Source organism: Halichoeres trimaculatus, unplaced genomic scaffold, assembly GCF_033239565.1.
Source record: "Halichoeres trimaculatus isolate MK-OKI-2021-1 unplaced genomic scaffold, fHalTri1.1 fHalTri1_scaffold_1, whole genome shotgun sequence".
Taxonomy (NCBI): Eukaryota; Metazoa; Chordata; class Actinopteri; order Labriformes; family Labridae; genus Halichoeres; species Halichoeres trimaculatus.
This window is the reverse complement of record NW_027437179.1, coordinates 7292105-7319967: the sequence shown is the minus strand read 5'-3', so window position 1 is coordinate 7319967 and position 27863 is coordinate 7292105. Positions and strand designations below refer to the sequence as shown.

The 27863-nt window shown below is 41.7% G+C and overlaps 1 protein-coding gene across 3 annotated transcripts in view; it reads right to left on the bottom strand.

Moving 5' to 3' along the window:
• The window catches only part of iqsec1b (IQ motif and Sec7 domain ArfGEF 1b), a 363229-nt gene that overhangs the window by 139109 nt on the left and 196257 nt on the right, over positions 1 to 27863 (bottom strand). For all 3 annotated transcript variants that reach the window (XM_074664297.1, XM_074664380.1, XM_074664623.1), the window contains one exon: positions 3996 to 4049. In XM_074664297.1, coding sequence (XP_074520398.1) covers positions 3996 to 4049 — 54 coding nt within the window. The remainder of the gene's footprint in view (positions 1 to 3995; positions 4050 to 27863) is intronic.

Here is a 27863-nt window from a genome sequence, read left to right as displayed (position 1 = left end):
CTGGGTTTGGCTTGACAGACCAATAGCTACATTCAAAAACAGCAGCAAGAAGTCAAACCAGGTCTCAGAAAGACACGCTGTCACGCTGCTTGTGTTTTTCTGCTGACTGTGTGATCAGTCGAGGCACTTTAGAAAGCCCAGCATGGAAACACAGACCCACTGGCGACCTTGAGCAGGTCACATGATCAGCCATCACAGTCGATCCTCTGCTCTGAACAAGCCCCGGCTCTTCAGCTCTGCCCTGACTGGGGAGAGGAGGGGCCCTGGGTAATATGATGAAAACCCTGCTTAGCACAGACCAGCCCTGGGTGGAACAGATGGAAGCTCCTTCCTTCTTATGCAATCTAGCGCTAGTGAGGCAGAAAACATGATGCTGATGTGACTCTCTGGATGTCAGAGGAAATAAAAAGCCTAATGAAAGTCCTCGTTCTAAGATATGGGCTTTGTGGATGGTTGACGCAGTGAGCAGCAAGAGGTCAACATGTCTGGACTCTTCATCCTCTGCCTCAGGCTGAGACTGAAGCTGCACATTACTGTGAGGCCTTATCACAGACTCATTTGTCAAATGTGTGCAACATTTATCACATTTAGCCGGATGCAGGACTATAAATTCAATACTAGAGGAAGCGTGGAGTCTGTCTTGAATGCGTGACATAGTCCAGATGTTCTGTGGTTCCCTCATTAGTTAGAGATGGGTACCTGTACTTGAGTACGTGCAGTTGACCCCATTAATGGAGTAACATTTTTTCTCTTGTGCACCTGTGCAAGCGCTACTTTTAGCAACTTAACTTGCATACACAAACACACACACCGTTACATGTGTGGCCCAGCTTTTTGTCTTCATCTAACAAATATACCAGGTAGGAAGATAAAAGAATGGGACAGAATAGAAGATACTTTTTAATCCCTAAGGGGAAATTCAGGGGGAGTCACAGACAAGACAACAAAAGTAAGAAAGTGTACAAAAAGCGCAAAAAGGTCCATAAGAAAACAGATGACGACAGCTTGTCCACCACTCTCCATTCAGCCAGTCTCTGTTGCTGGGTTAGCACAGCTAGCTCGTACATCTTATTGGAGATAGATCTTTAGTTCCCAATAACGATGGATGGAAGGACAGGTCCATGTCCTCACTTCTTAGCTCACACCTGAGAAGCAGCATGTCATTCTCACCTCCTTCTCCTCACCTTGTAGGCCTGTTTCACCTTGCACCAGTTAGCATCGACATGCTACAGGCTGCTAACAGCTGAGTTCACATGTAAACACTGCAGCCATGGTTACATGTAGGATCTCCAGACAAACACAGGAGAAAAAATTGTAAAAATATCACTAAAGACAAAACCAGTTTGGTGTCCATGACCACACAAAGTAATAACCTACTCTAAATGTAAAAATGACAAATAAGAGATGAAACAAAATCACAAGAAATAGACAAAGAAGAGAGAGCTGCTGCAACAGGCAGCCACGACGGGCGGTTCCTAGCTTAGCCGCTAAAACAACTGTTCAACGGCAGCTATGGCAACCATCTAAGAACATATTTCTACACCGAAAGCAAAAGAAAAACAGTTGCAAAACCGTCTTCTACATCTGCAACATATAGTGCTTGACAAAAACAATGAAGTTAATGTGCAGTGACAGATATATGGCGCTAAACTTGCAAACCATAGCAATACTAGATCAATGCTTAACCACATGCGCTCAAAGCACAAGTAGAAAACAGCTGAAACAGGAAGTCTTGCATCACATCACTTGCTAGCCATGTTAGCACATGTCACTGTGATGAAACCCTGCTGATGACCAAAATGGTAACCAGAGATATGCTTCCATTAAGGCCCTGTTTAGATGACAACTTTTCATCTGCGTTTACACAGAAACGCTGAGGGACTGAAAATGCTGTAGTAAGCATGCCAGGCCTGTGGATGGCGCTATAACTGTCTGTTAACTGTCCAGAAGTGGATTTTTGGAGATCTTCACTGAAGTAGAGCTGGGCTAATCACCTGGTGTATTGGTGAATGCTAAGAGCAGAGGTGGAGCAACAGATGCATATTTTGGTAAAAGACAGTCAGCTGATTCAGCAGATTGAGCAGCACAAGCACAACACGGTATACCATGATGAACGTAACAACGGTACTGTTGTACTGTTTGTATGCATGCACAAAGCGTAGCATGACGTCAGCGTTTCCACTGAGCACGCAAGCCTCCATGGAAACTGTGTCGGCAGCGTTTCAGAAAAGTTCCACTCTGGAGGCCGTTTTCAAAAGTTTGCGTTTTAGGTCGACGAAAACCCTGTTTCCCTGTAAACAAGAGGCCGAAATGCAACAATACTTCAGCGTTTAAGCGTGTAAGCGGACTTTAAGTTTACTGGAAGGTGAAGGATTCAGAGAGCTGATAGTGTTTTTTCAAGCTGGAGTACAAGCCACTACCACAGAAAACAACATGTATGAGAGTGGAAAATGATATGTGTGTGAAGTCTTAAATTCAGGTCAAGGATGTCTGTGTCCAAAAGACCCTTTTTTTTGTTTATGGTAAAAATAAAAATAATCTGCAAGACATTAGGCTCTAATTTCATAGACCAGGTGCAAGCGCAGGCGCACCTGCCCTACGCCAGCCTTTGCTGCGCGGACAGGGTGTGACCGGCACACTTTGCAAGTTTCCTGCAGTGCCAAGAGGGACGCACTCAAAGCGCAGAGGAGCGCAGAGCTGCGCAGAGCTGCGCGCCCACGCCTCCCTCCACGCAAATGGCAGAGAGGGAGGAGAAAGGCCATGAGTGGGTTTAACACAGCCGAGCGCTGTTTTCACCAATCAAATGAGCGCCTCCCCTCGCCTTTTAATGCGCTGCGGCCGAGGCGCAGCGTCTGATTGGTCTGACTGATCCCTGCCACCAAATTACAGCTGCAGAGGGTGCGCTCCGCTTTGTGCTGAGAATAAACTAGGTTGGAGCTGGCGAGCTTTCAGCGCACTTTCTGCACTGTTTTTGGCACAAAATTGTCACTGCGCCAACATGAATCTGCTGACACCTCCCCTTGGTGCGCCGTCACACCCATCTCTGCGCAGACGGTCTACCAAATTTCCAAATTGGCAGCACATGGTGGTGCGCCGCACAAAATTAACACTGCGCGGGGTGCGCCAGGCTTGTGCCCCCTGCGCTGCACCATGAAATTAGAGCGCTATGTGTTTTCCTTAATTTTATATCAAGAGTAATACAATACAAGGATTACTGTAAATGCCCATTTCCCTCATGAACGGTGATGAAATTAACAAGTCTCATGAAGCAGCAATTCACATATTTTGGAGTAATCACATCTAAATATTTCAGTTAGGTAATCTATGAATGCACATTGTCTCCTTCCACCCTGTAACAGCAGCTGTCAAACATTTCATTTCGTTTATGCCTGTTAATGCAAAATCATCCCTTTAGCCACTCTGCGTTTTCAACCAGCAGCCTGGTGACTCTGAGAAGCTACAATCTAAGGCTCCAAATTGACAAAATCGAGGGATTAAACAGGCTAGGAGAAAGGGGACACGGCGGTGAAAGGCTTTGAATAATAAACTTCTGGGAAAGAGGGAGAAAATAGCCTGCCTTCTTCAGACCCCCTTTCTAAAAATAGCTCAGCTGCTGTGACATCATCAGCGCTACGCAAGTACTGTTCACCTTTCACTTCTGCGGGTGCAGAGAAGTCTGTGGAGCCTGTTTCAGCCAGGGGTAGCATCTCTGCTGGTCTGAGCTGACACCATGATGACTTTACTAAAACACACTCACATACATACAGCAGTTCAGGTACTAAAGCAGCTTGTTTCCTCTCACAGTTTCTGTAAACTCTCTTTATCCCTCGTTTATAAAAACAGCAGAAATCAAGCAAACACAGTAACTTGAAGAAGTGCTTTCTCATCAATCACGCTGTCTTTTTACAGACATGGAAAGTTTTTGTATCACACTCTAAGACCACCACCTCATCCCCTTAAATCCCCCAGCATGCAACATTTACACAAGTACTTACAAGTGATGGTGTCGCCTGTGAGTCATGGCTGGGCTGGGATCCTCTCCGTCTGGTCTGGGGGAACAGGAAAGAAGAAAGCTGAGGCAAATACTGACTTACAGCATATGCATTGTAAAGCTCTCACCTATTCACACATACACACACCCTGACACACACATACATACGCACACTCCCTGACTTGCCATGCTGCTCACTCAGGCTTGGTCACAGTTGGGAAGACGCCTCACGTACAGCAGCCTCATGATGTAACCAGCGCCACACATCTCATTAGCAGCAGTCAAAGCCCACTCTCTCCTGCATTTAACCTACTTAATCTATATTCATGTAAACACTCACACACACACACGACTGCTGCATATCCATTAAGACTACTTTATCCAATCTGGATGGTCAATATCTATTAGTGCCTGCAGGCAGGACTGGACTATACACAGTGTATGCAGGATGTAAAGGAACTTGTGCTCTGTCATTTTGGTTTATTTGATACACTGTGAATGCTTTCATGTTTTTGTTTTTAAATGACTAAATATGTGGTGTAAAAAGTTCAATCAACTCCTTGAATGTTGAAATGAAAACACTTATAATCTGAAATAATCTGTCTGTATGTGTCTCACGTCTGCGCTACTAACTGCATGTCTGCTCTCACGTGTTTGCAGAGCCAGGGTGTAAACCAAGGAGGATTATCTCACTGTAAGGGTCCTACGTAACACACCAGCAGCAGCTTACTATACCACCGAGGAGGGGGATTGGTCTGATGGTCTCTATGGTAACCACTGACTGCGTTGAGGGCAGGTCCACAGAGGAAAAGTCACAGGGGGAATCAAAGCCTTTCTGTGCTCCTCATCCAGAGCTGATGATGCCTCTGCAGCTAATGTGCCCATGTACAAATCACCGTGCAGGTTCAGGCCCTGATCAGGTTTGAAGCAGAGAGGCTGTTCTGGTGAATTTGGTGTAAGAGTTTAAAATGAGAGGAGGACACTTAAAGCTGGCTGTAAGAGCTCCTCTACACTCAGATACTGTAGGGTGCTTAGACTGAAAACCCTGTCAGCCTGAACAACTACCTCTTTACCATCTTTCAAAACTGACTTCTCATCATCAGGTACTAAACCACTTGGAAACAAGGCATGAGCACTTCACCAAAGGAGGGCTTTGCCTTTCTAGGTTATTACATATGGAAGAATTTGGTGAACTTAACCTTTAAAGCTCCTGTGGAGAGTTTTTGGGTGGTTTCTAAATGGACTGAAGTCGATACAGTGAAACCATAGATAACAAAATATTAGGGATACTCCCAAAATTCGCCCACTGAAAATTTTTGTCCGAAAATAACCCAAAAATGCATTTTCAGTTTTCTGCTGAAAGACTTTTATCACTGGAACAAACAGTATCGTGTGATGGTGTGAGAAGAAAACCCCAGACAGTACACTCTTGTCTGTATAAGGACCAACATTGTGGATGTATTTCAATATATCCGAGAAAGACCCATAAAAAGTGTGCAATGTGTGCACTAGAAATGATCAAGGCCGCAGTAGATGAGGAGAACCAACTTTGAGACGAAGAAGTGCCCAGCGCTGGAAAAGAAGAGCAGAGCGCAGAAAAAATGGGGCATCTCTGAACCAGATGAGGGCGTAGCCCTGTTGTAATCAGGTCTATTTATCTTAATTACATGATGGGATGGTCACATGGTTACAACTCTGCTCTCTGAATTTGTGCACGGCAGAGCTCCACTCCCAATGCATACACATACACAAAAACACCTGAGTGCACACCAAGCGGTAACCTCTGGTCTAAGAATATGAGACAATGCTGAATTGCTAAAATCTGCTGTTTCTCGAGTGCTTGCTTGAGGCAGGCTCTGGAAGAACCGGAAGTCACATACACACCAAGCCAAAAAAAAGCCATTTTCAAAGCAGAAATTAACATAGCCTACTTACAGCCTGGTTCAAAAACATCTCCTGTCTGAGTCAATAATTTTACTATTGGCACACACTGTACTGGGGTGAGTTTTTTTCTAACTCGGCCGTTCAGAGGATATCAAGATCGCAAGCTCGCCCAATCAGAGGCAAAGCTCAGGGTCATGTGACTGACAGGCGCCCTGGCACTGTACGCGAAGCCCTTGCCACTACCAATGTAACCGCTCCCAAAGTTTTCTTCTGGTACAGCTCAGCCACGCCCCAACTGATGTTTGACAGGTGCTTATTCTTATCTTGCCCCAACAAACTCTTCATTTACCATCAAGCACCGTGAAAAACTAAAGCAAAATAAAACAGCGACGTAAGAAACATATTTCAAAATAAACCTTAACAAAATGTAGGCTACATATTTAAACAAAAAACAATTACATACCATGTGCACCTTCTGACCCCAAATGTAGGAGTTGTTATAATCCTTATGTCGTCTCAATCTTCTCAAAACTGTATCCCACTATGGACAAACTAGAGCAGCCCATGCACCTCTCCCAATTAATCGTGAACATTGCATGACACTACCCATGTCAATACGCTGTTTCACCAGCAGGTGTCAGAAAAGGACAAAACAAGGTGCACACATCTGAAAACAAATATTGCTACAGATATAGAAACAAAGGTACATACAGAACCCATCTCTGTGAGACAGCTACAACCAATATGGCCGCTTTAGCCGATATGCTTCATTTTCCGTTTCAGAAACAGACGGCGGGTGATGTCAGGGAGACTACGTCCATGTTTTATACAGACTATGGTGCACACACACACACACACACACACACACACACACACACACACACACACACACACACACACACACACACACACACACACACACACACACACACACAAACACAAGCAGAGAGAGAGAGAGAGATTAGCACACTCCATATTGTGGACAGAGAGCCTGGAAAAATATAATAAAATAGCTTATTAATTAATTAATTAATAATTGACATAATCGTTTCTTTCTTAGTTTTGGTTTTTGGCCTTGGTTTCCTCATTTTCAGTCTTCTACCTGCTAACTGTGACATGCTCACACACTCATGCACCACCTGAGCTAATATGCTAAGTTCAGAGTGTGCCAACACATGCAGATGATAGCACAGCAGAAAAAAAAGTCTTATGTTCGCCTGACTATGAGGAAATTTTTTTAAGCCTTTACATTATTATTACATAGACAAGTACATTATCCCTTATCAGTGTTGGGAATAATGGTGTTAAATATTCCTATTTCAAGTGTTATACCGTTGTTAATGTTACTGACAGTATTATGTTGCGCGTTTCTATGTATCCAACCTGGCTCGGAACTATCATGTTGACATGTCTTTAACAAAGAGCTGATGCTAAAATAAACTTTTTAGTAACAAATATCACACAGCTACCTGTGTGTGTCTGTGTAACCTGCAGTCAGAGAGGATCTCCTGCAGCGTCTTTGGATCAAACTAACAACAGAAAGAGGGGTGGATGCTTTTTGAGGTTTGAATGTAAGACTACTTGTTTTGACTTAAAAAATATCCCAGATGACATAACCTGACTGCAAAATAAAGGGGGAATCTGGAGAAATTGCAAAGAGTGGCGCGAGAGACATGGTTAAAAAGCTGGGGAACCCCTCCTAAATGGAGAGTGTTGGCAGGTCTATCTGACCTGGCTCACTCAGCCAGACACAGGTCAGGAGCTGCATGTTTAATATGTGTGAGTCCAGAGTGGTCAGTTGGGTTAACACTGGTGTTTTCAGGATGGAAGTAAACAGACACCACTTCAATGTCATAAAATGTAAAAGACAAGAACATGTCCCAAAGCAAAACTTGCCCCAAAAGTTATTTCTGTTGCAAAATTGAAGATTTTTGAAAAAAAAGTAACACAATAATTACTTTCCCTAATAACTAGTTATATTTATGAAAGAATCATTTAGTCACTAATTCAATTACTTTTTGTGGAAAGTAATAAGTAACTATAATTAATTACTTTTTCAAAGAAATTTGCCCAACACTGTCCCTTATTGACTCCCCATCAATCAACTCTACCTGCTATGCGAAATCAACGGTGACCAGACAGGTATGACCTTTGTAGCTCTTTGAGGATAGATTATGTTTGACCAAAGTTATTAAAGCATTAAATTTCCTACTGTCTACTAAAAGCAGAAAATTTAAACAGTGTAACACAAAGCTCCATATCGTGTAGTAAAGAGGCTTTAACAAAGGGTATTTTTAAGTCACCTTAAAAATAAAAGGGAAGAAGAGAAATTCAGTTGAATGACACAACAGTGCTGTTGGAGCATGTTGGAGAAAATGGGGTCAAACATTCCCTTTGTCGGCTCTGACACGACCTGCTCTTTTTTCTCCCCAGGAAATGTGAAAGATGTGATGTATAGCCTCCTGGAAGATGTATGCTCCAATCAGAGGCAGAGGACGGCAGGGTTGAATCAACCGTGCCATGGTGTGATGATAAAGGCTTAAAAAAGCCAAGGGGCGGGGAGATGGCTTAAGAACAACATAAAGAAATGTGCCACCGCTCAGCAGACGTGTCAACTGCTGAATATTCTTTGCATGCATCAAACTCGGCTTCACATTCCTCACAAGAATACAATCTGTGCTGAAACAGTTGAACCTCTTTGACATGACAAGAGACGAGGCAAAAGGAAGCACCGAAACATCAATCACAGGCGAGAGCTTTACAGCAGTTGTCATGACAATAGTGATGGGTGAAGGCGAAGATCCTCTGCTTCCCTTCTCTGGAGACTCGCTGACATTCAGTCCAACTCCACTTAGACACAAACAGCAGACATCACTGCCATCACCGCAAACGCGACCAATCCAGACTGGAAAAGTTTCTCATCTGTTCACAGCCTGGAAGAAACGTACAGGGGGCGAGTTTGTCAGTTTGACGAATAGTGCTGGATCGGTCACTGCGTGCAGGAGCTGCATGATGTGGATCTGATTTGTTAAACCCCCTTCCTCGACAGCAGGGGATGCACAAACCCCTCAGGGGACCATCATCCTGCTACCACACTACAAACATCATGCATCTTTGGAGACTTGTGGACCGCAGACACACTGACAGCCGCGTCTCTGGTCTGATTCATCATCAGGAACTATTCTCTGGGGAACAATGCAGCATTAAGCGACTTTGTCTGATGTGTGCTTAAAGAGCCCACGGCTGCTTGCCAGTGTCAAAAAGGAGCCTGAGGGCTCCAAGGCTGAGGAGGCCATTATCAATGTGGACTGGTCTGGAGCTCCACTGTTGCCTTCTAGATTGAGATCCTTCCAGTCATCAGGGACATGAGGCATCACAACAACAACTCCCATGATTGGACTGAAAGAAGGGCTGTCAAGATAACAAGACTCTTCGTTCATACAAACAGTACGGCACATCCTCAGAGATCCTGAACAAATATTTTGGTTCTTACACATCCAAACCAAGGGTCTGCAACCTGCAGCTCTGGAGCCTCATGCAGCTCTTTGACTCCTTTGCAGTGGCTCCTTGTAGCTTTGAAAAAAATACTGATATAAAGAATTTATTTTCTTACAGAGAGTATTGATTATTAAAGACAATGACACTAAATAAAATCAGGTGTTAGCATTTTGTTGAACTAGATATTCATCACCTGTCAGCAAAGCCTGCCACCGCCCTACTTCCCCTCCCACATCAACAGCTCACCAACTTTCCATGCACCTGTGGCATACCTCAAGTTTAACACCCCTGGTAAGATAACTAAATCTACAAAAAGACTAATCTGGAAGAAAATACAGTTTTTGATTCTATGTGGATGGATTCATTCAACTGCCAATATGCCAACTTAATAAACAGGCTTGATATGTGGCAAGAAATTAGCAAACAACAGAAATAAGTTGAGCAATATTATAGATATATGTTGTCAAATTCAAGTTTTCTTTCAAAAATTCTTGTATTTTTTGCCCATTTTTGCAATTTCTTTTATTTTCTTCATTTTTAATTTTTTTCTATTTTTTCAAATTTTATTTTTTTTTTTTTTAAAGATTTTTTGCACATATTTAGATTTTTTTTTGCAAATTCATCAAAAAAAAATTATTTTTCAAAATAACTTGTCATTTTGATAATTGTTCACTAGATTTTACCAATGTGTAGAATGTCATACACTTATTTAGTTTTGACTGTGGAGATAAAGCTGACTTTTTTGGCTCCAGAATGTCTTCAGTCAAGGTGAGCTGAGGCAAAATGGCTCTAATGAAAATAAAGACTGCAGACCCTTGATCCAATACCTTGATCCAAAAGAGAAACCATGTCTTCTTTGCATTGAAATCAGGGAAACTGAGGTTTAGATTTGGGTCATTCTTCCAAAGAAAACAGAAGACACTGGTTCCAATTTTGCCAAAAGTATTAGATTGTATTTACATTAAAAAGGCTATTAAAGGACCATTACGCTGCTCCTGCCCAAACATGACGAACGATAACTGCTTACAGCTTGTTGTAGACATCATGATTTGCTGAACCCTTTTCTAACTCATTAAATTCCAGTTTTCATTGGCTTCAACAGCAATTACTATTGCACATCTAATAAGGAGTCAGTGTTATTAGATAAAACATTATTTTCAACAAGCCTTTCTGTATATTTCTAGTTAGTTAATAGGTGAGGCAGGTGCAAAGCTCAGGTTAGATCAGAAGGTGTTACCAGGAGATGTTCTCCTAGATGTCTTAAATGGCTTTCAACAAACATTCATGACCTCACTAATTCATACACCCTGGTTACAGCTCTGGTTGTGTGTTTGCAATAGGCTTTGTCTGAAATGTGCAATGCAGCTACAGTAGCATCATGATGGACCAGAGTCATTTGTTGTTGTTTTTTTTTGTTTTGTTTTTGTTTTGTGAACATTAGCATTTCAGTGTATAGTTTGTGTTGTCATTTGGAAAATTAGTTTGGGTTCATTTGATATCCTTCATTCTCATTTGGTTCAGTATATCAGAGAAATTTGTACAGATCAAAGCCATTTTCACACATTGCCCTGTCTGCCCCCATGAGTTCAGGGGATTCCCACAGTTTAATGGAAAAAGGCTTTTATTTTTTATTTTTTTGGTTGTTGACAAAACTCAATATGCCAGAGGTCCAAACAACATACTTATTTTTCCTGGGGCCTGTGACGTTGTTAAGACAGCTCTGGCACATATAACATGAATGATCGAAGAATAATTTCATCTCTAAGGTAGAAAAAACTCAGAATCACAGCAACAAAAAGTGAAAGTTTCATCATCTGTACCAGAGATGTATTTACAACAACACAGGCCCTGGGCAAATTTGTACACTGGGGCCCCTTGGGTACAGACTTTTATCAACAACCAAAATAAATAAATAAATAAAAACTTTTTCATCAATCATTATTTATTCATTTAACTATTTCTTAAACTCTGTGTCACAAATAATGAAAACAATCAGTGAGAGATGTTTTACTGCTCCTCTGTTTCTTCCTTAAGGGGATTTCTCGACTGCTTCTAATCCTTGGCTATGAGCCTAATGATCCATTATGTAACAGGCTTGTATGGAGGGTCCGGTTTATGGTGGGCTCTGCTGGACTTGTATGCTGCTCTTCTACCAGTCAGGTCTGCTTCCAGTCAATGGTTAGAGCTTTGATGTGGAACAAGAAATAAAACTGTACATCACATTTTTTAAAACACAACAAAACACCTGGGTTAACACATTTTTACACTTTCATTGAGGCTATTTCATTTTACTATGGTCTTTAAAAAAAAAACAAAAAAACACTTGAATACATGTCTTCATCTACCCTGCAACAGAGGATCTTAATGAAAGGACGAGAGAAGGCGGAGATTTATTCCTCTTTATGTATCTGTAGATCTTCTGGAGTCAAATTGTAGTGGTATAGACTAAAAAGCAGGCATTAGGGCCTGGAGGCACAGGCACTTTCTCCATCACAGAAAAAAAAAAGCCCTGAGCTGACATCAACAACAAAACACAAACACGTCACTCCTGCATCTGCACTGCCCTGCTCGCAGTCAGGAGAAGACGAGATGCAGGATGGTGAAGAGGCTGTGAAGAGGCAATTCAATCACAAGATTTGTTAGTGCCGTACACGACGTGGCAGCTTATTGTGCGTGGGTTCTGTGTGACGAAAGTCATTTAGTAGATTGTCTCATTGGTTTGCTAATCACTGCCATGCAAGAGAAGCAGCAGCACAGACGGGAGAGTGATTGAGCGGCAGCGTGTGTGTGAGTGTGTGAGTGTTTGTGGGGGATTATAAGGAAAGTTGTTTAAAAAGCCGCTCCCATGGCTGTGGTCACTGTCTCCCTCCTCAGGCTGGACAGCTTCATATCTGTGACAGCAGTTTGGATAAACTTCTCCTGCTGTGCAGAAACTTCAGCTTATTAGAGTCTTTTAAAATCAATGAATACTGACTGAAAATGATTCTTTCAGAGCAGGACAGGAGCTGGTTTCACATGTGAAAAACTTTGATTTTTGTCAATCTTTGCTGCTTCTGTGGACATCTCAATAGATTTCCTGTCTTAGCTCAATCAAGTCCTACACATCAGTGTCTGCAGATGTTATAATCTTTAATTCACCAGCATTTAAAGGGCATATTGCAGGTTAAAGACACCTGGTAAGAAATTGTTGGAAAATAACTTAAAAATAATGTCCTGGAAGAAATTCCTAAATTAATAAACCACAGGGTGTCCTGGAGAATTTCTAGTACAATTTTTTTTCTTCTGGTTGAAGAACATCTGGTTGAATCTCTGACAATCTCTGTTTACGTCTGTCACCAGGGGCCAGGCTAGGAGCTGCTGCTGCTGCCAGTGAAGCTGCAGTTGTCTGAGGGGACAGCAGCTGCGTCAGTCTCACTCGATGGTATACTAACTCCATTGAGTCTGACAAAGTAGACTGGATGTTCTGTTAAGCTAGTATTTCTGCATCCATCTATCCAAACTTATGTGAATCATCTTAATGGATGGGCAAATTAAAGATGCTATGAGGACGATCTGTTTAAATCTGAGGTAAGGTATTTAGTTCAGTTACATTGTGCTACGATTTGGAATGTGTCATCAAGCAAACGTTGTAGCAGGCGGCCATATTTAGCGCTATTTAGCTCCAACATATGTGTAGGCTAACGAGACAAAAAGTAAACACTGTCAGTTTGTATGTAGTTTTGTAGCTGTTTATATTTATCTCAGCTGGCAGCCCGGTGCTTTAAGACATGTCTGTAATGTGTAACGTTAGTGAACCCTGGTTATGTCCTGCCAGTCATCTACCAAGCAGAGCTAACGTAACCTCACTCTTCATTTTATTGATAGACTCCCAAGTTTGAACAGACCACTGCAGAATAACTGCTGACTGTGGGTTGGAATGAACATTAGCAAAAACAGTGTAGCCTCGGTGTTGTAGAGTGATACAGCTCAAGCTAAAGGCTAATTAGCCTTTGGCTCAGGCTGTTAAGTTAAGAAATAGCAATTTTTAATAACCTGTAACCAGCAATATTGGCGCTGATAATCTTATTTCAAAGTGTGGGTTACAACCAGGCATATATCTAGAAGGGAGACTTTTTCAAAATCACGTTCAAACTCCTCACAGGAATATGAATATGAAGTATAGCGAATGTATTTGGAAAGTTATTAAGAGATTTAGGGGGTATTTAGGGTAAAAAACTGACTTACGGGGATTACAAAGTGTTGTAACATTGGAACTCATTAGTAACTCAAATTTGACTCAAAATACCCAATCCCACTCATGACAACCTGTTATTCACATTGGCTCAAAGTGTAGTAAGGGGACACGAGTCCCCTTTGCTATGTCATATGACGCAATGTTAAAATGAGCAACTTAAACATCTATACTAACGACAGACACTTCTTCCTCTGAATTTGTGCCTTTTTGTTGAATAACATAACATCAGGGCTGCACGGTGACGCAATGGTTAGCGCTGCAGCCCCACAGCAAGAAGGTCACAGGTTTGTTTCCCAGCTGTGTGGAGTTTGCATGTTCTCCCTGTGCATGTGTGGGTTCTCCCCTGGTCCTCCAGCTTCCTCCTACAGTCCAAAAACAGGCTAAATTGCCCAGGGGGGTATTCCACGAAGCTGGCTAAAGAAGGCTGGGCTATCGCCGGTAAGCGTGGCTTGAATAAGCTGCCACTTCAATCTTAGCTGCAACTTGTTCCACTAACGAGGCTCAGCTGATTTTCAGAGACCCTTATCCAAGCCAGGCTGATCCAAGCTGCGGCTAAGCGCGCGTCCGGGGTAGATAAAAAGCCCTGACGTGTCGATTGTCGAAATGACCAAATCGTGTCAAAACCGAGAGCGGAGAGACGCTTCCCTCAGCGGAGAAAAAACTCCTCATGGAGTCGTATGATGGCTACAAAGTGAAAATCACATAAAAGGGTGACACGGTGGCAATTAATAAAGCCAGAGAAGCTGGTTCAAGAATATCATGCTTATGTGTCAAATCAACACTGACTGTTTCTGCTGAGTTTGATGACCCTTCTTTCTTCTCACCCTAAAGCTCCTCACACTGCTGTGGCCCAGAGGAGATTGATCTTGGTTAAATTAAAGCTGTTCATATATATAGGCCTATATACTTCATGGGGTGATGTTTCATCAAACACTGACTAAAACAGCAGAAAAAGACATGTAGATGAGATGTCATTTTTTTTATTAGAGATGATTCAGCTGTCAGATGAGATGTGTCAGTGATACAGTGCCCTATATTTAAATAAGGAGGAAGACACAAAGTTATGTCACCATGTGGAATCACCTTTACATTATCATCATGATCAGAACGGACCGCCGGTAAAGGAAGGTATTTCTATGGAAAATTGTGGCTGTTGTCACCTTTTATATCATAAGACAATTTGTGCCTTTATTCTGTTATATGTTGACTGTACTTTGAGGGTGACAGAAGAAAGAAAATCAGATCATTTTAAATAGTTACCACTGGTGGGATCGAACCCGTGCTGCAAGTAAAACATGGATCAGCGTGCATCTGCGTCCTGCTCTCTAACCTCTCAGCCACCAACATTCCTGTGTTGCAACAGACAGTCTACTATCTGACATGTCTTGATTCACGGTTATTCCAGTCTAGTATAACTGGGGTGGTTCACCTGTCAAAGGATCACGCAGGTGTCCCAAGGCAAGCTCAGGGAGGACGGAAACCTCCCGTGGAGCTGAAGGACAAAAGCTCGCTTGATCTTGATTTTCAGTATGAATACGGACCGTGAAAGCGGGGCCTCACGATCCTTCTGACTTTTTGGGTTTTAAGCAGGTGTCAGAAAAGTTACCAAAAGGTCTCAGCTTATGTTTCTGAACAAGAACATCAAATATTACAGGTATAGATTAATTTAATGTGACACCTGCAGTTCACAAGGCGTCTTTCAGAAGCCTGTCAGACCTTCTCTGAGATGCAGCTAAGGTAAGCCTGATGTTTAGCCTGACCGGGACCAGGCTAGTCGCACTGGCTAATTTATCATGGTTACCAAGCCACGCTGGCCCTAAGCCTCGTTTGTGGAACTCTCCCTAAAGTTAGCGAGGCTAACCCAAATAAGCCAGGCTTTGAGCTAAGCCAGCTTCGTGGAAAACCCCCTCAGGTGTGAGTGTGTGAATGGTTGTCTGTCTGTGTCTGGCTGACTGACTGGTGTCCAGTCCAGGGTGTGTCCCGCCTCTCGCCCAATGACAGCTGGGATAGGCTCCAGCCACCTGTGGCCCCGAACAGGATAAGTGGTTCAGAAAATAAATGAATGAACATAAAATCAAAGATTGACTTATTCCTCTGCCATTATCAGACAATATTAAGAGTTAATCTACAAAAAATGAACCTTCAATATGCTTTTTAAAGTTGAAGGATTAGCTGATTTCTACTTCCAGCATTATTAAGCAAAGTCAAAAGGAAAGCAGTGCAGTTCAGAGGAAGAAGAGATGCATCAGTTTCAGTGAGACTATCTGATTGCTGACGATGCACAAAGCTGGCCAACAGGCCGGTTTCATCTGTTTCTGGTTAACTGAGTTACTGTTTTCTCTTGCTGGGCTCCTGCGGTGAGCTGCTTCACACAGAAACACTTTTCCTGTAATGACCACATCAGAAACATTCATCGGTCAAACAGGATTCAAACATGTCTTACAGGCTGCATGTTTTCCATGTGCAGCAGCAGCTGAATGTGCAGCCTCTGGCTTTCAGTAGATTAATCCCAGCAGCCTGATCCTTCACTATAACTGATATTTTTAGAGGGAATGACGGCGTGATTTCCATAATGGTAATATGGTGTTCTTACAAATGCATTGTTGTCCCTGTGTGTGTGTTTGTGTGTGTGAAACATCCTAAAGCCAGCTTGTTTTCAGACCAACAGAGGGCAGTGTGTTTTCACCCACTGAGCTCTGTCCCACACGTCCCTCTGGACCTTTGCTTCAGAGCAGAAGGACAGAGTGGACACGTTGTTAATCTCAAATCTACTTCCATCATGGCTGGCTGTAGGCTGCAGGCACACCTGAATAATTCATAGACAGTGTCCAAGCACAGGGACAACCCTGTAGTGAAGTGCCCCTAAACCTGCAGCCCTCACCTCCAATCTCATCCTACAAATCCAAAACTTGCTTGATCCTTTATTGAGTTTCTGTGTTTCATCCTCAGCTTGTGTTCTCGCCGACTGTTATCTCTCCAACCGGCCGGGTGTTCGATCGGGAGCCGCTCGCTGTGTGATGTCTTCGCCTCAGTGAAGGTCTGAGTATTTTGGGAAACACAAGATCCATTCCCTGGCTCAAAAATACCTCATCCCTCCCTTCAGAGGCATGGTGACAGACAGGTTCAGATACTGAGCTGCAGCCAAACAGTTTGTCATGCTATTAAATCCAGTGCCTCTGCTCGGTGCTGTGTGATTTAAAGTATGTTTGCTCTGATACAGTAGACTCCTGTTATGAGTGAAATATCAGCTGAGATGTAACCACATGTCTTTAATGTGGGTGTCAACATTAATCATCAGCTTATATAAGCTCAAAGCTTTTTGTTGTTTAGGATAAAACTGCAACAGTTGAGGAAGAAAACAGCACAGAAGCATTTCTTTACCACATTACTTCAGTTTTCATGTTCTTCCTGGTGTAAACACTAAACTGCTTGCTGTTATCGACCAAACTGCTGATTACACACACTTTCACACAACTTTGTAAAGCAAATAGACTTTAATATGCATGAGCAGAAACCCTCTTGCTAGTTTATTAAATTGTCACTGCCAGTAGAGATGTAAACCTTCAGTGAAGCGTGACTGATCAAATGAACATGAACACTAATGTATGCCAGAGGAGGATGGCACAAGATGTGCACTCACTAATGACATGAAAAAAAAAAAGAAAAGTCAAGGATACCTGGAATAAAAAACCCCACGGGACAAAACGTGTCACTCTGATCCGTGTGAAGCTTAATGTTGCATGGACCAAAGACAACGAGGAGGGTTAGTGTGCATTAGCTTCTAAAATAAGATAAATAGATCATCAATTACTTGTCCCATAACAGATAAATTTACAGAATTAGAGCAGAAATCAATAAAATATATAAAAAGAATAAAAAAAAGTGATATAATACAATGAGTTTAACCTAGAAAAAAATATGTGTACAGGACTGTTTAAAGTTCATGTGAGGAGTTTGAAAGTGATCTGCTACTTCTTAGTCTCGCGATCGGGTTGACTAGGACTGAACTGACGCACTCCATCTTGGTCTCTATGGCAACACCACGCCGGCTTGCAAAGTTTAAAGTTTAAAGTTTGGTTTTAGTGAGAAGAGAGATCTGTGTTTTTCTCTGCTGAAAACAATTTCTGTGATTAATTTTGTAGTGATGGTGGACACTGGAGTTTAACTGTCAGACAGAAAAAAGACAGAAGTGTAAAGGAATGTTAGCCTTCAAATATGTTGGAGCACCGAGCTGACGACAGCGCTACATACAGTCCGCTACTTTGCTAAATGCTGCCCTGTTGGTTGTGGCTGCCTGTTGCAGTAGCTCTCTCTTCTTTGTCCATTTCTTGTTGTTTTTTTCATCTCTTTTTGTCATCTGTATTTGGAGTAGGTCATTTGTTGGTCATGGAAACCAAACTGGTTTTGTCTTCAGCGATATTTTTACTACTTTTTCTCCTGTGTTTGTCTGGAGATCCTACATGTAACCATGGCTGCATTGTTTACATGTGAACTCAGCTGTTAGCAGCCTGTAGTATGTCAATGCTAACTGGTGCAAGGCCTGATGTTTCCGCACGAGGTGAGGAGAAGGAGGTGAGGACGACATGCTGGTTCTCAGGTGTGAGCTAAGAAGTGACGACATTGACCTGTTCTTCCATCCATCGTTATTGGGAACGTAGATCTATCTCCAAGATGGACAAGCTAGCTGTGCTAACCCAGCAACAGAGGGAATACCAGGCAGAGTAGCATCATGCTATTCACAGACATGGCTAACAGAGCTAACATCAGACATCAACGCCACATTGGAAGAGCTTCACCTGCTGTGAGCAGACAGGATCCAGGAGACAGAGACTGAACAGACTGCTGAAGAAGCTCAGTCCTGGACCCTGTGGAGGTGGAGGCTGGCTGAACTAGAGGATGATAAACAAGCTGTCATCATCTATTTTCTTATGGACCGTTTTGCACTTTCTATACACTTTCTTACTTTAGTTTTCTTGATTGCTGCTGTGACTCCTGAATTTCCCCTCAAGGATAAATAAAGTATTTTGTATTCTATTCTATTTCTACTACAATGTTTGCTTGATGTCACTTTTCAAACTGTAGCGCTACGTAACTGTGCTGATAAATACCTTACCTTGGTGCTCTGGTTCGGCAAGTGAACAAATAATTTTTTTTTCAATCCAATCTCCATTTAATTCCAAAACAAACACACACCTTGCTAAAAGTAATTTACGACAGTGTGTGAGACTCTAGGCCCAATGGTGGCAAGGCAGTCCAATTAGATAGATCCTTCTCATAGCATTGTAAACCAAAAAAATAAGTAAAGAACCAATATACAAGTCTGAAATGTGACCAGACTTAAAACTTTAAGATAAAAAGTCTCCTCTCCAACAGGGGCAACAGCTTGGCCATCATTTTCCCATCAGCCTCCACCTCTACAGGGTCCACAGGGTTTGGAGTACAGCCCAGGACTAAGCTGGTCTTCTTCGCCAGTCAGTTCAGCCTCATTCTCATGTATGCTGTCCTCCTACAGAGAGTGAAATCCTTCCTCTGTGGAGTTGGTGTCTGGTGTTAGCTCTGTTAGCCATGTCTGTGAATAGCATGATGCTACTCTTCCCTCTGGTAGCCCTCTGCTGCTGGGTTAGCATGGCTAGCTCGTATATCTTGTAGGAGTTAGATCTTAAGTTCTACAAAATGTTGGAGGAAAAGACAGGTCAATATCGTCTCTACTTGCTCATACCGCAGCACCACATCGTCCTTGCCTTCTTCTCCTCAGCTAGCTGGGAACACTCTGGGCCTTACACCAGTTAACATGGCCATGCTACACGCTGCTGATTGATCTAGTGTGTAAACAATGCACACATGAATGCACATGTTTTTGGTCCTTTAAAGGAGAATCATTTCATTTTCAAGCAAAATTCACAATATTTTTTCATGATGGTGATACTTTTTAATCACTTGGCTTGTTCTTGTGCCAAGTTATAAACATGAACTCGATTTCTTTTACTTGAATATATTCACGGTTGCTGCTTTTCTTTACTATCCAAACTCTTGGAGTAAATAAAGTAACAACCCCTACAGGAGTCAGGATAAGTTAGTTTGAGGCTGCACTCTACTTTAAAATATGAAAAAAATAATAATGATAAATCAGAGAGGGCAGAAATTAGTCAGCCTAATTATTTTGTCCATTAAACACATATCTTTGACCGTTCAACTCATTATCCTACATCAACTTCTCATTAACTTCAAGATTCTTGGTTCTAATTTGCCATTCCTCGTTACTTGACGAGTGAATACATCAGATTCTTTTCCATACAGTCAAAGAAAGTTAAAGTGCTCATATTCAGTAATATATGCAGTCCTCTGACAGGCTGCTGACAGCGCTGTCAGCCTAAAAGTCAATTAGAGCGGACAGCAGTCGAACAGGTTTTAGCTAGCATGGTCTACTTTAGAAGTGGTCTTGCTCCTCCTCTGACAGTCATCAAGAAAGAGGAGAGCAACACAGCAGGCAGCAGACTGGAACAGCAGACTGGAACTGTCCTGATTCACACAGTCTGGGGTCATACTGCCCTTCCTCTACACAGCACCTCTCTGCTTTCTGTTGTTTGTGGTCTGACTGAGGCCCCGTTTGGACAGTTTGTTGACATCCATGTTTTAATCCATGTAAATCATCTTTTGTGGAGGCTATAGAGAGAATGGCGCATCTGTAAGTAAAAACATAAATACCAGGAGTCAATTATAACCTGTTTGGCTGCCCATGCAGACACTTGGCACACACAGAAGCTCTGTCAAACAGATGTATTTGGCTGCTCAAACAAGAGCCTGGTTGGCATTTTTTCCAGCAGGAGGGAGAATGAGCCAGATTCACGGATTGAGAGATGAATATATCTCATGACAGCATTACTGGCCGTCCTCACCAGAGACAAAGCTGTGCTGTCTGTGTTCAGCGGGACTTTCCAGAGTCCCAACAAACCATTTTGGGAGGTACAAGCCGTCTCTTGGACAATTTTTTTTTTTGCTTTAAGTTGAGGGCCAAGTGAAGTTACGAATCAGCTTCAGATACTCCAGTGCTAGTAGGTGCAGCTGACAGTTGAAGTGTGCTTGCAGTTATTCTGCAAAACTTTCAGCCTTTATTCAAAATTGCAGCTGGGTGTGCAAAGGCACTATTTAATATATTTAATATTTGGCTTTTGCCCCAGCCCCTTTTATTGGGTCTTTTTATGTCCTTATATATAGTTGTTTTATGAATTTATACATTTTATTTTTTCAATTTTTTATTATTGTTTCTGGCATTTTATTGTTGAAGTACTTTGGTATGCCACTGGTTGTTTTAAATGTGCAATATAAATAAAACTGACATTGACATTAATAATGTCTAGCTTATTTCAAAACTATTTTGAAAAGGGGGATGAAACAGAGCTTAGGGGAAAGCTTTTCATAAAAAACTTGCAGATGAAAGTGAGGATAAGGTCACCAAAAGGGCCAAAATCAGTTAACAACATTCAGTTTTTCAGTTCAGCCTTTTTCCTCCACCTCCATCACCATCTTCAAGTCGTCTCCAAGGTAAATACTGGACATTATATTCTAGTTTATTCGAGTACATACTATCATATTGTGGTTTTATACATTATTTGCTATTTATATGTACATATTTCTTCTTAAAAAAGCATGTAACAAAAGAAAAAGTGGTATTGTTTGGGGGTCTGGAACGCATTCATAGCATTTCCATTAATTTCAATGGTGAAAACCAATTTGACATACAAGTAATCTAAGATACGAACCATGTCACAGGGAACAAATCAAACTCGTACGTGGAGGCAAAACTGTATCCTGTTAAACACAAATTGAAAACCATGCATTTTCTGTGTTGATGTTGATGTTATCTGACAAAACTTTGACTGATTATAAAACGTGTTTTCTTTTTTTTTTGTGGAAAATAGTGTGAAAGAGGGGTGTCACCCTTAGGGATGGAAATTGATCAGATTTTATTGATACCAATGCCCTAATCAATTCTGCTTATCAATCAGATTCTGTGTCGATTCCCTTCAAATTCCTCTAATGAATTTTCTCTGTACATAAAAATAGATTCACAGGTTTTCCTGCTTGACAACATTACACTGAGTTCATATGTGAATAAATATGTAATTGGTCTCTGGATCTGGATATCTCTGGGCGCAAATATACATAAATAAATTTAAAAAAAGTAGGCCATCTAGTGTCTCAAAGTGGTTATAGCAGTATTCTAAGTTGTTTGGAACCTTGCACAAGTCTGCACGTTAAGTATTTTGACATTTGCAGTTCTCAGTATTTTTACAAATAGTAACTGTGATATGTTTCTTTGATAAAAGATGAAATAATATTCTGAAGCCAAAGTAACCACTTGCATATCAGTGCAATTTCCCATATATGTTTGCATCAAGATAGTGCTACTTTGTTTAGACCTTTTTTGGTAAATAAGGAGATTTATACCATGTTGAATGTATTGAATTGTATTGCATATTGAATTGTGAAAGAGTAATGTACATTTCTTTGTGACTTTAGTTCTTCAGTAAAATTTCCAGCTGAATATCCTGAACCGGAAAGGCAGCTAACTGCTAAGCTGAGATGGCCGCGGCAGACGTAAGGGTCTCACATAGTGTAAAGAATTGATAAGGAAATTGTTACCTACAAAGGCTAATGATATCAATGGATTGAAACATTTCTTATTGATTCTCAACAGGAACCAGTTTTCGATTCCCATCCCTAGTCACCCTATAATTAGGGTCTAACCATTGACACAAGCTGATAGTTGAGATGAGAAATAGAGAGGTGATTGTCCAGAGCAAAGTGGGCCAATGTTGGGTGAGTTAGCCGAAAACTTTGGCGGAGTTATGGCGCTAATGTTAAGATGATGATGGTCAATGCAGCAGAGACGTTAAACAGCTGTCAGGCAGACAAAAAAAAAAAAATGGAGTTACCGAGTGTAATGTCCAAAGATCGTATGTCCAAAAGGATGGTCTGAAAAATGTAAAACTGTAACCGTAAAAGAAAAGCTCATCGTGGTCCTAAATGTGGACGTTACCAATCAGCTGATCAGAGGGTGTCACTGGGTTTGTCACTGAGAAATGTTACAAAGGCCTGCCCATAACCAAAACTGTCATCAGAATTACATTTGAAACACAGATCTTGGTAATTGTATTTAGAGCCAAAAATGAAAGCAGTCTCTTATTATAATTTCAATGATTTTCCCAGAGTTTCAATAAAAATACTTTTTTAAACAAAGTAAAGTTTGGTTGTCAGTTTTTTTTAAAGATTGGTCTTATAATCAGGTCGTCCTGAATTTGGGTCAATACAGTATTTCTTGTTGCAACTTAATGAAGGCCAAGAGTAGAGATTTTCTTAGTGCACCAGAAAATATAAATGAACTCAGATTTAATGAGAACCCTCATTCAGTTCAGTCTGTTCAGTTCAGTATGCTTGACTCTGCACTTAAGTGGAACAGCTGCCTTCACATCCAGAAATGTGTTGTTTCAGGTTTCCTCTCATAACCTTTGTTGAATAAAATGGGAAATTAATATTTGATTAAAATTGTGACCCCCTCCATCTCCTTCACAGACCAAGTGGCTCCTTCTTTCCATTGGTGCATTAAGCCATCGCCTCGACCCTTACTATGAACACATTATTACCATATCCTGTTGCTGTCATGTCACAGCCAGACAACATTGTAATGATGATTAAAATGATACTAATCGAAATAGCAAATGGCAGCCATTATCATTACAGTTAATTATCTCTCATTCTGGTGCAGGGTAAGTGTGACAGGGAGCCGTGGCAGCCAAGTGAACAAAGAGCGGAGCAATAACCTGGGTCAAAAGAACGGAGGCTGGGACTCTGCAGGAGGCCCATCTGAATATTTCCCTCTGATTCTCTCAGCTGGGGGTGTACAGTGAGACACTGTGATCTGATTCAACTTCAGCAGCTCGGTCCTAACAGTGTTCTGAAATACTTTGAAGTAAAAGATGCTTACAGCCCCGATGAGACTTGTTTATTTCACATTTTGCAAAGCGAAAACAAACTTTCCAGAAACAAAGAACACAGAGAGAAGTGTTCATCACAGAAGCTGGTGGCAGGGAGGAGATATCAATAACAAGTGTGACGAGAGGAGACAGGGAATCTGCTGGTAGCATGTTTAACATGTTTACATTGATCACACAACAGATTTTACAGCCGCAAATCGAATCACAAAGGAACAACTCTCAAGGTGAAAAGCAACAACAGATACATCTTGAGAGAATCTAATCCAATTTGGCCTTGACTCCTGATCTCCCACGAAGACTCCCTGGCTCTCAGCGAGTCCTGGTGGAAGATGGAAAGCTTTGTTGCTTGTGTAGTAACCCTGTCAAACTATCAATCTAGCCTTGGACCCTGTGTGGCCCCGGCTTCGTTCTCTTGTGAATGGCTGAGGGTGGAGCTCAGGGAGGAAAGGCAGTGTGTGTTTTTCATTGCTGCAATCCACTGATGAATCTGGCTCTATCCTCTTATACATGGACTCTGAACTGAGTGAACTGAGTGAACTGGAGGTGATGGTTAAATGTAAGCATGGCAGCCTGGTGTGATGTCTTCTTTTAATCAGTTCAAACCAAAAATGCTTGTGAAAGAGTTTACAGGTGTGTAATTTTTCTGCCATTTGCTGGTACGCCTGGCTACGCAGGGTTAATTCTAAAGCCGGGTTTGGCACCATTCATTGAGAAGAGTTGTGGTTCTTTAAACACTAAATTAAAACTGGGAGCAGCGTAAAAAAATGGCTGGTTGTTCTGTGGTCAACTGTTAGAAATGCTACCATATCATTGAGTCAACTTCTATTGAGTTCTGACCGTTGCAGAGCTACCAGTGTTTTGGAGCAAAGACCATGCTAACTGCTAACTCTAAGCTAAACGTTTCAGTGATTTTCATAGACTGCATAAAACATAGCCTCTGTGACTTCACCCGTCTGTTCCTGAAACTGTGAAATGATTTGGTGCTAATTGATATGAAGCTAGCTGTGAGTTTCCTTTTGAACAGCTACAGGGCGCCTGTCAGTCACATGAGCTGAACTGTGTCTCTGAGTGGACAATCAAACCATTCCAATAACTTCTTAATCACTGAGTTAGAATAAAATTCACTCCCCGTACAGTGTGCCAACAGCAAAATAAGCATTTCAGACCCAAGTTGAATTTGAACCAGGCTGTAAACATGTTTTTAATGCTGTAAAAGTCTGTTTTTTGGCTGGGTGTGTACGTGACTTCTGGTATTTCTGCAGCCAGCCTCAAGCAAATTCTCTCTATGAACAGCGGCTTTAAGCACTTCATAGGCTTCATTTTTCTAAACCGGATGTTCCCTCTTGGTGATTGTCGGCTGACAGTCACCAGTTAACAGGGTCACACTTTACACTGAAACACCAGTGACATCTGCAACTGTTATTAAATGTGTCTTCTTTACACAACCTCAGGTAGCCAGGTTTGACTGCAAAGAAATAATTTTAACTGCTGATATCCTAAATCCAAATTTTACTTTGTCTATTCAATGAAAAAGTTGGTTTTGGGCTGAGGTTACGACCAACAATGGACTCAATAGGGAGAATGAACAACAAGTGAACCTCTAAGATATGATTATCAGAAACAGATTTCATGTTCAAAGTAAAACTACTGTACATTATCAAACTACTAACCAGCCTTATTAGTATTCTCAACATACAAATTTGTTGATATTCCTATAGTTTTGGTGCAGTTCTCTGTCTGACTCCTTTATTTTAACCCAGGTCTTAGCGATCTGTGTGGTCATCTTTGGTTTTAGGGGGTTTCTGGTTTATTGACATGTCTTTATATTTCACAGTCTGATAAGTGTCCATGGATAATGCATCATAAGCATCGACTGACTTGTTGTTTAAACTCCTCGGGTACACGCTGGATTTCTCCACTAAAAACGTCTGCCCACTTGTTCATGTTTTCCATCCACTCACTGATTTCTCACCAATCTGTTAGTTGTTTACTATCCGTCAAATTGGTGTTATTTAAGTGAGAAATGCATTTTTTTTTTTGGAGGTCAACACCTTCAAATCGCTTGAGCAACCATTGTACTCCACAGCACTTCTGTTGCCTAAATGTGAGCCTGCTCATAGGAATGACATCACTGTTTGCATACTCTGAACTAGTCTATAGAGGCCCAACAGCTTCCACTCACAAGCTTCACCTTATTCAAGGTTTACCTGTCAGTTTTTGGTAGGAATAATAAGCCCTTTTTACTTATGTAAATATCAGTAAGTCATTTTCTCAAAGATAACAGGAGGAACAAGAGTGTAATTTTTGCATCACATGAAGTTGTGCTGTGCTACGCTTCAACAAAAAGCCTGTTGTGTGCTTCCAGGGTGAGCAGCTAAGCCTCAGAAACAGTCATAAACAGCTGCACTGTGGTTATTGTCGATCAGAAATTGAGGATATACAAGCACAAAAAACATCTCAGAGCTCTTAAAGTATTATAAAAAAAAAGAAAAACAGAAAAAAAAACTAAAATTTATTCCTTATAATCTCCATTTCCAGAGACTTGTTGTGCAGACAATGAGAGCGTCTTCTTTGCAGGCTGAATCTCTCCTCAAACAAAAAGAGGTCACACTGAATGCATAACACATCAGCTGCTGTGGATCAAAACTACTGATTTGTAACTAGGCTAATGAATGCACAACATGAGAAACTGTTTCCCTCTGAACCTTACGCTACACGTCAGAGCTGAGAGTGAACCAAACACAAAATGATTTCAAGTTTCTTTCTGTGTGCTCAAACAGAAACACACCACTCTGACTGGCTATTCATTTTATGCCCAGCTAAACAAGACCGTAAACATTGTTATAAACCATAAGTCATCAGAGCTTTTTTAAATCTCAATGAATTGACTGTAATCAGAAATTACAGAGGACAGACTTCTTTTTTTATAACACCAATAAAAGGGACAGACAAGTGAAGTCTCTTATTAAAACCATCTTTTAAAGGAATTGACTTCTACACCCACCAGACTCTTTATTAGCTACACCTGTTCAGCTGCTCGTTAACTCAAATATTAAATCAACCAATCACATGGCAGCATTACTCAATACATTTTATCATAAAGGCGATCTGCTGGAGTTGAAACTGAGCAACAGGATGGAGAAGAAAGGTGATTCAAGAGACTCTGAACGTGACATGGCTGTTGGTCTGAGTTACCTAAGATTTAAACCCACAACCATCTCTAGGGTTTACAGAGAATACCCCCTTGTTGATGCCAGAGGTCAGAGGAGAATGGACAGACTGGTTGGAGCTGATAGAAAGACAACAGTAACTCAAATAACCACTGGTTACAACCGAGGTCTGCAGAAGAGCATCGCTGAACGCACAACACGTCCAACCTTGAGGCAGATGGGCTACAGCAGCAGAAGACCACACCGGGTGACCCTCCTGTCAGCTAAGAACAGGAAACTGAGGCTACAATTCACACAGCAACACCAAAACTGGACAATAGAAGATTGGAAAAACGTTGCCTGGTCTGATGAGTCTGGATTTCTGCTCCACATTCAGATGGTAGGGTCAGAATTTGGCGTCAACAACATGAAAGCATGGATCCATCCTGCCTTGTATCAATGGTTCAGGCTGCTGCTGGTGGTGTAATGGTGTGGGGGATATTTTCTTGGCTCACTTTGGGCCCCTTAGTACCAACTGAGCATGGTTTAAAGTCCACAGCCTACCTGAGTATTGTTGCTGACCAATAGACTGTATAATAAATGAACGTAGTCACCCTGACATCACCTGTCTGTGCCCGAAATGGAAATTTAAAGCAAATTGGAAATGGGGAAGGATTTAAAGCTGCATTTCCACCGAGCAGACCGGTTGGGTTCAACTCAGTACGGTGCACATTTTGTGGCGTTTCCACTGACTTATCCCGGGACAGGTCCCAAATAACTGAGCCATCCCACTTTTAGGGACCCTTCCGTATGGGTGCCAGACTGAAAGGTGGAAGGTGGAGCTACAACACTGCGGACTTTTGATTGGTTGGGAGAATGGTCACTTACCCCGCGACAGCTGCTGCATTTTTCGTGGCGGCACACAGACTTCTCTGAAACAAAGCTTCAATGCACTTTGTATCAAAGAGCTACATGCCAATCACAGAGAGGATGAAATGCTGCATGTCTTCCACCGTTGCTCTTTGTTTACTGTGTTGTGTTTTTCTTCTTTGTTGGTTTTAGTAGCGAGGTAAACTGTGTTGCGCTGCTACAGCGTTATGCTATTGCTTAAC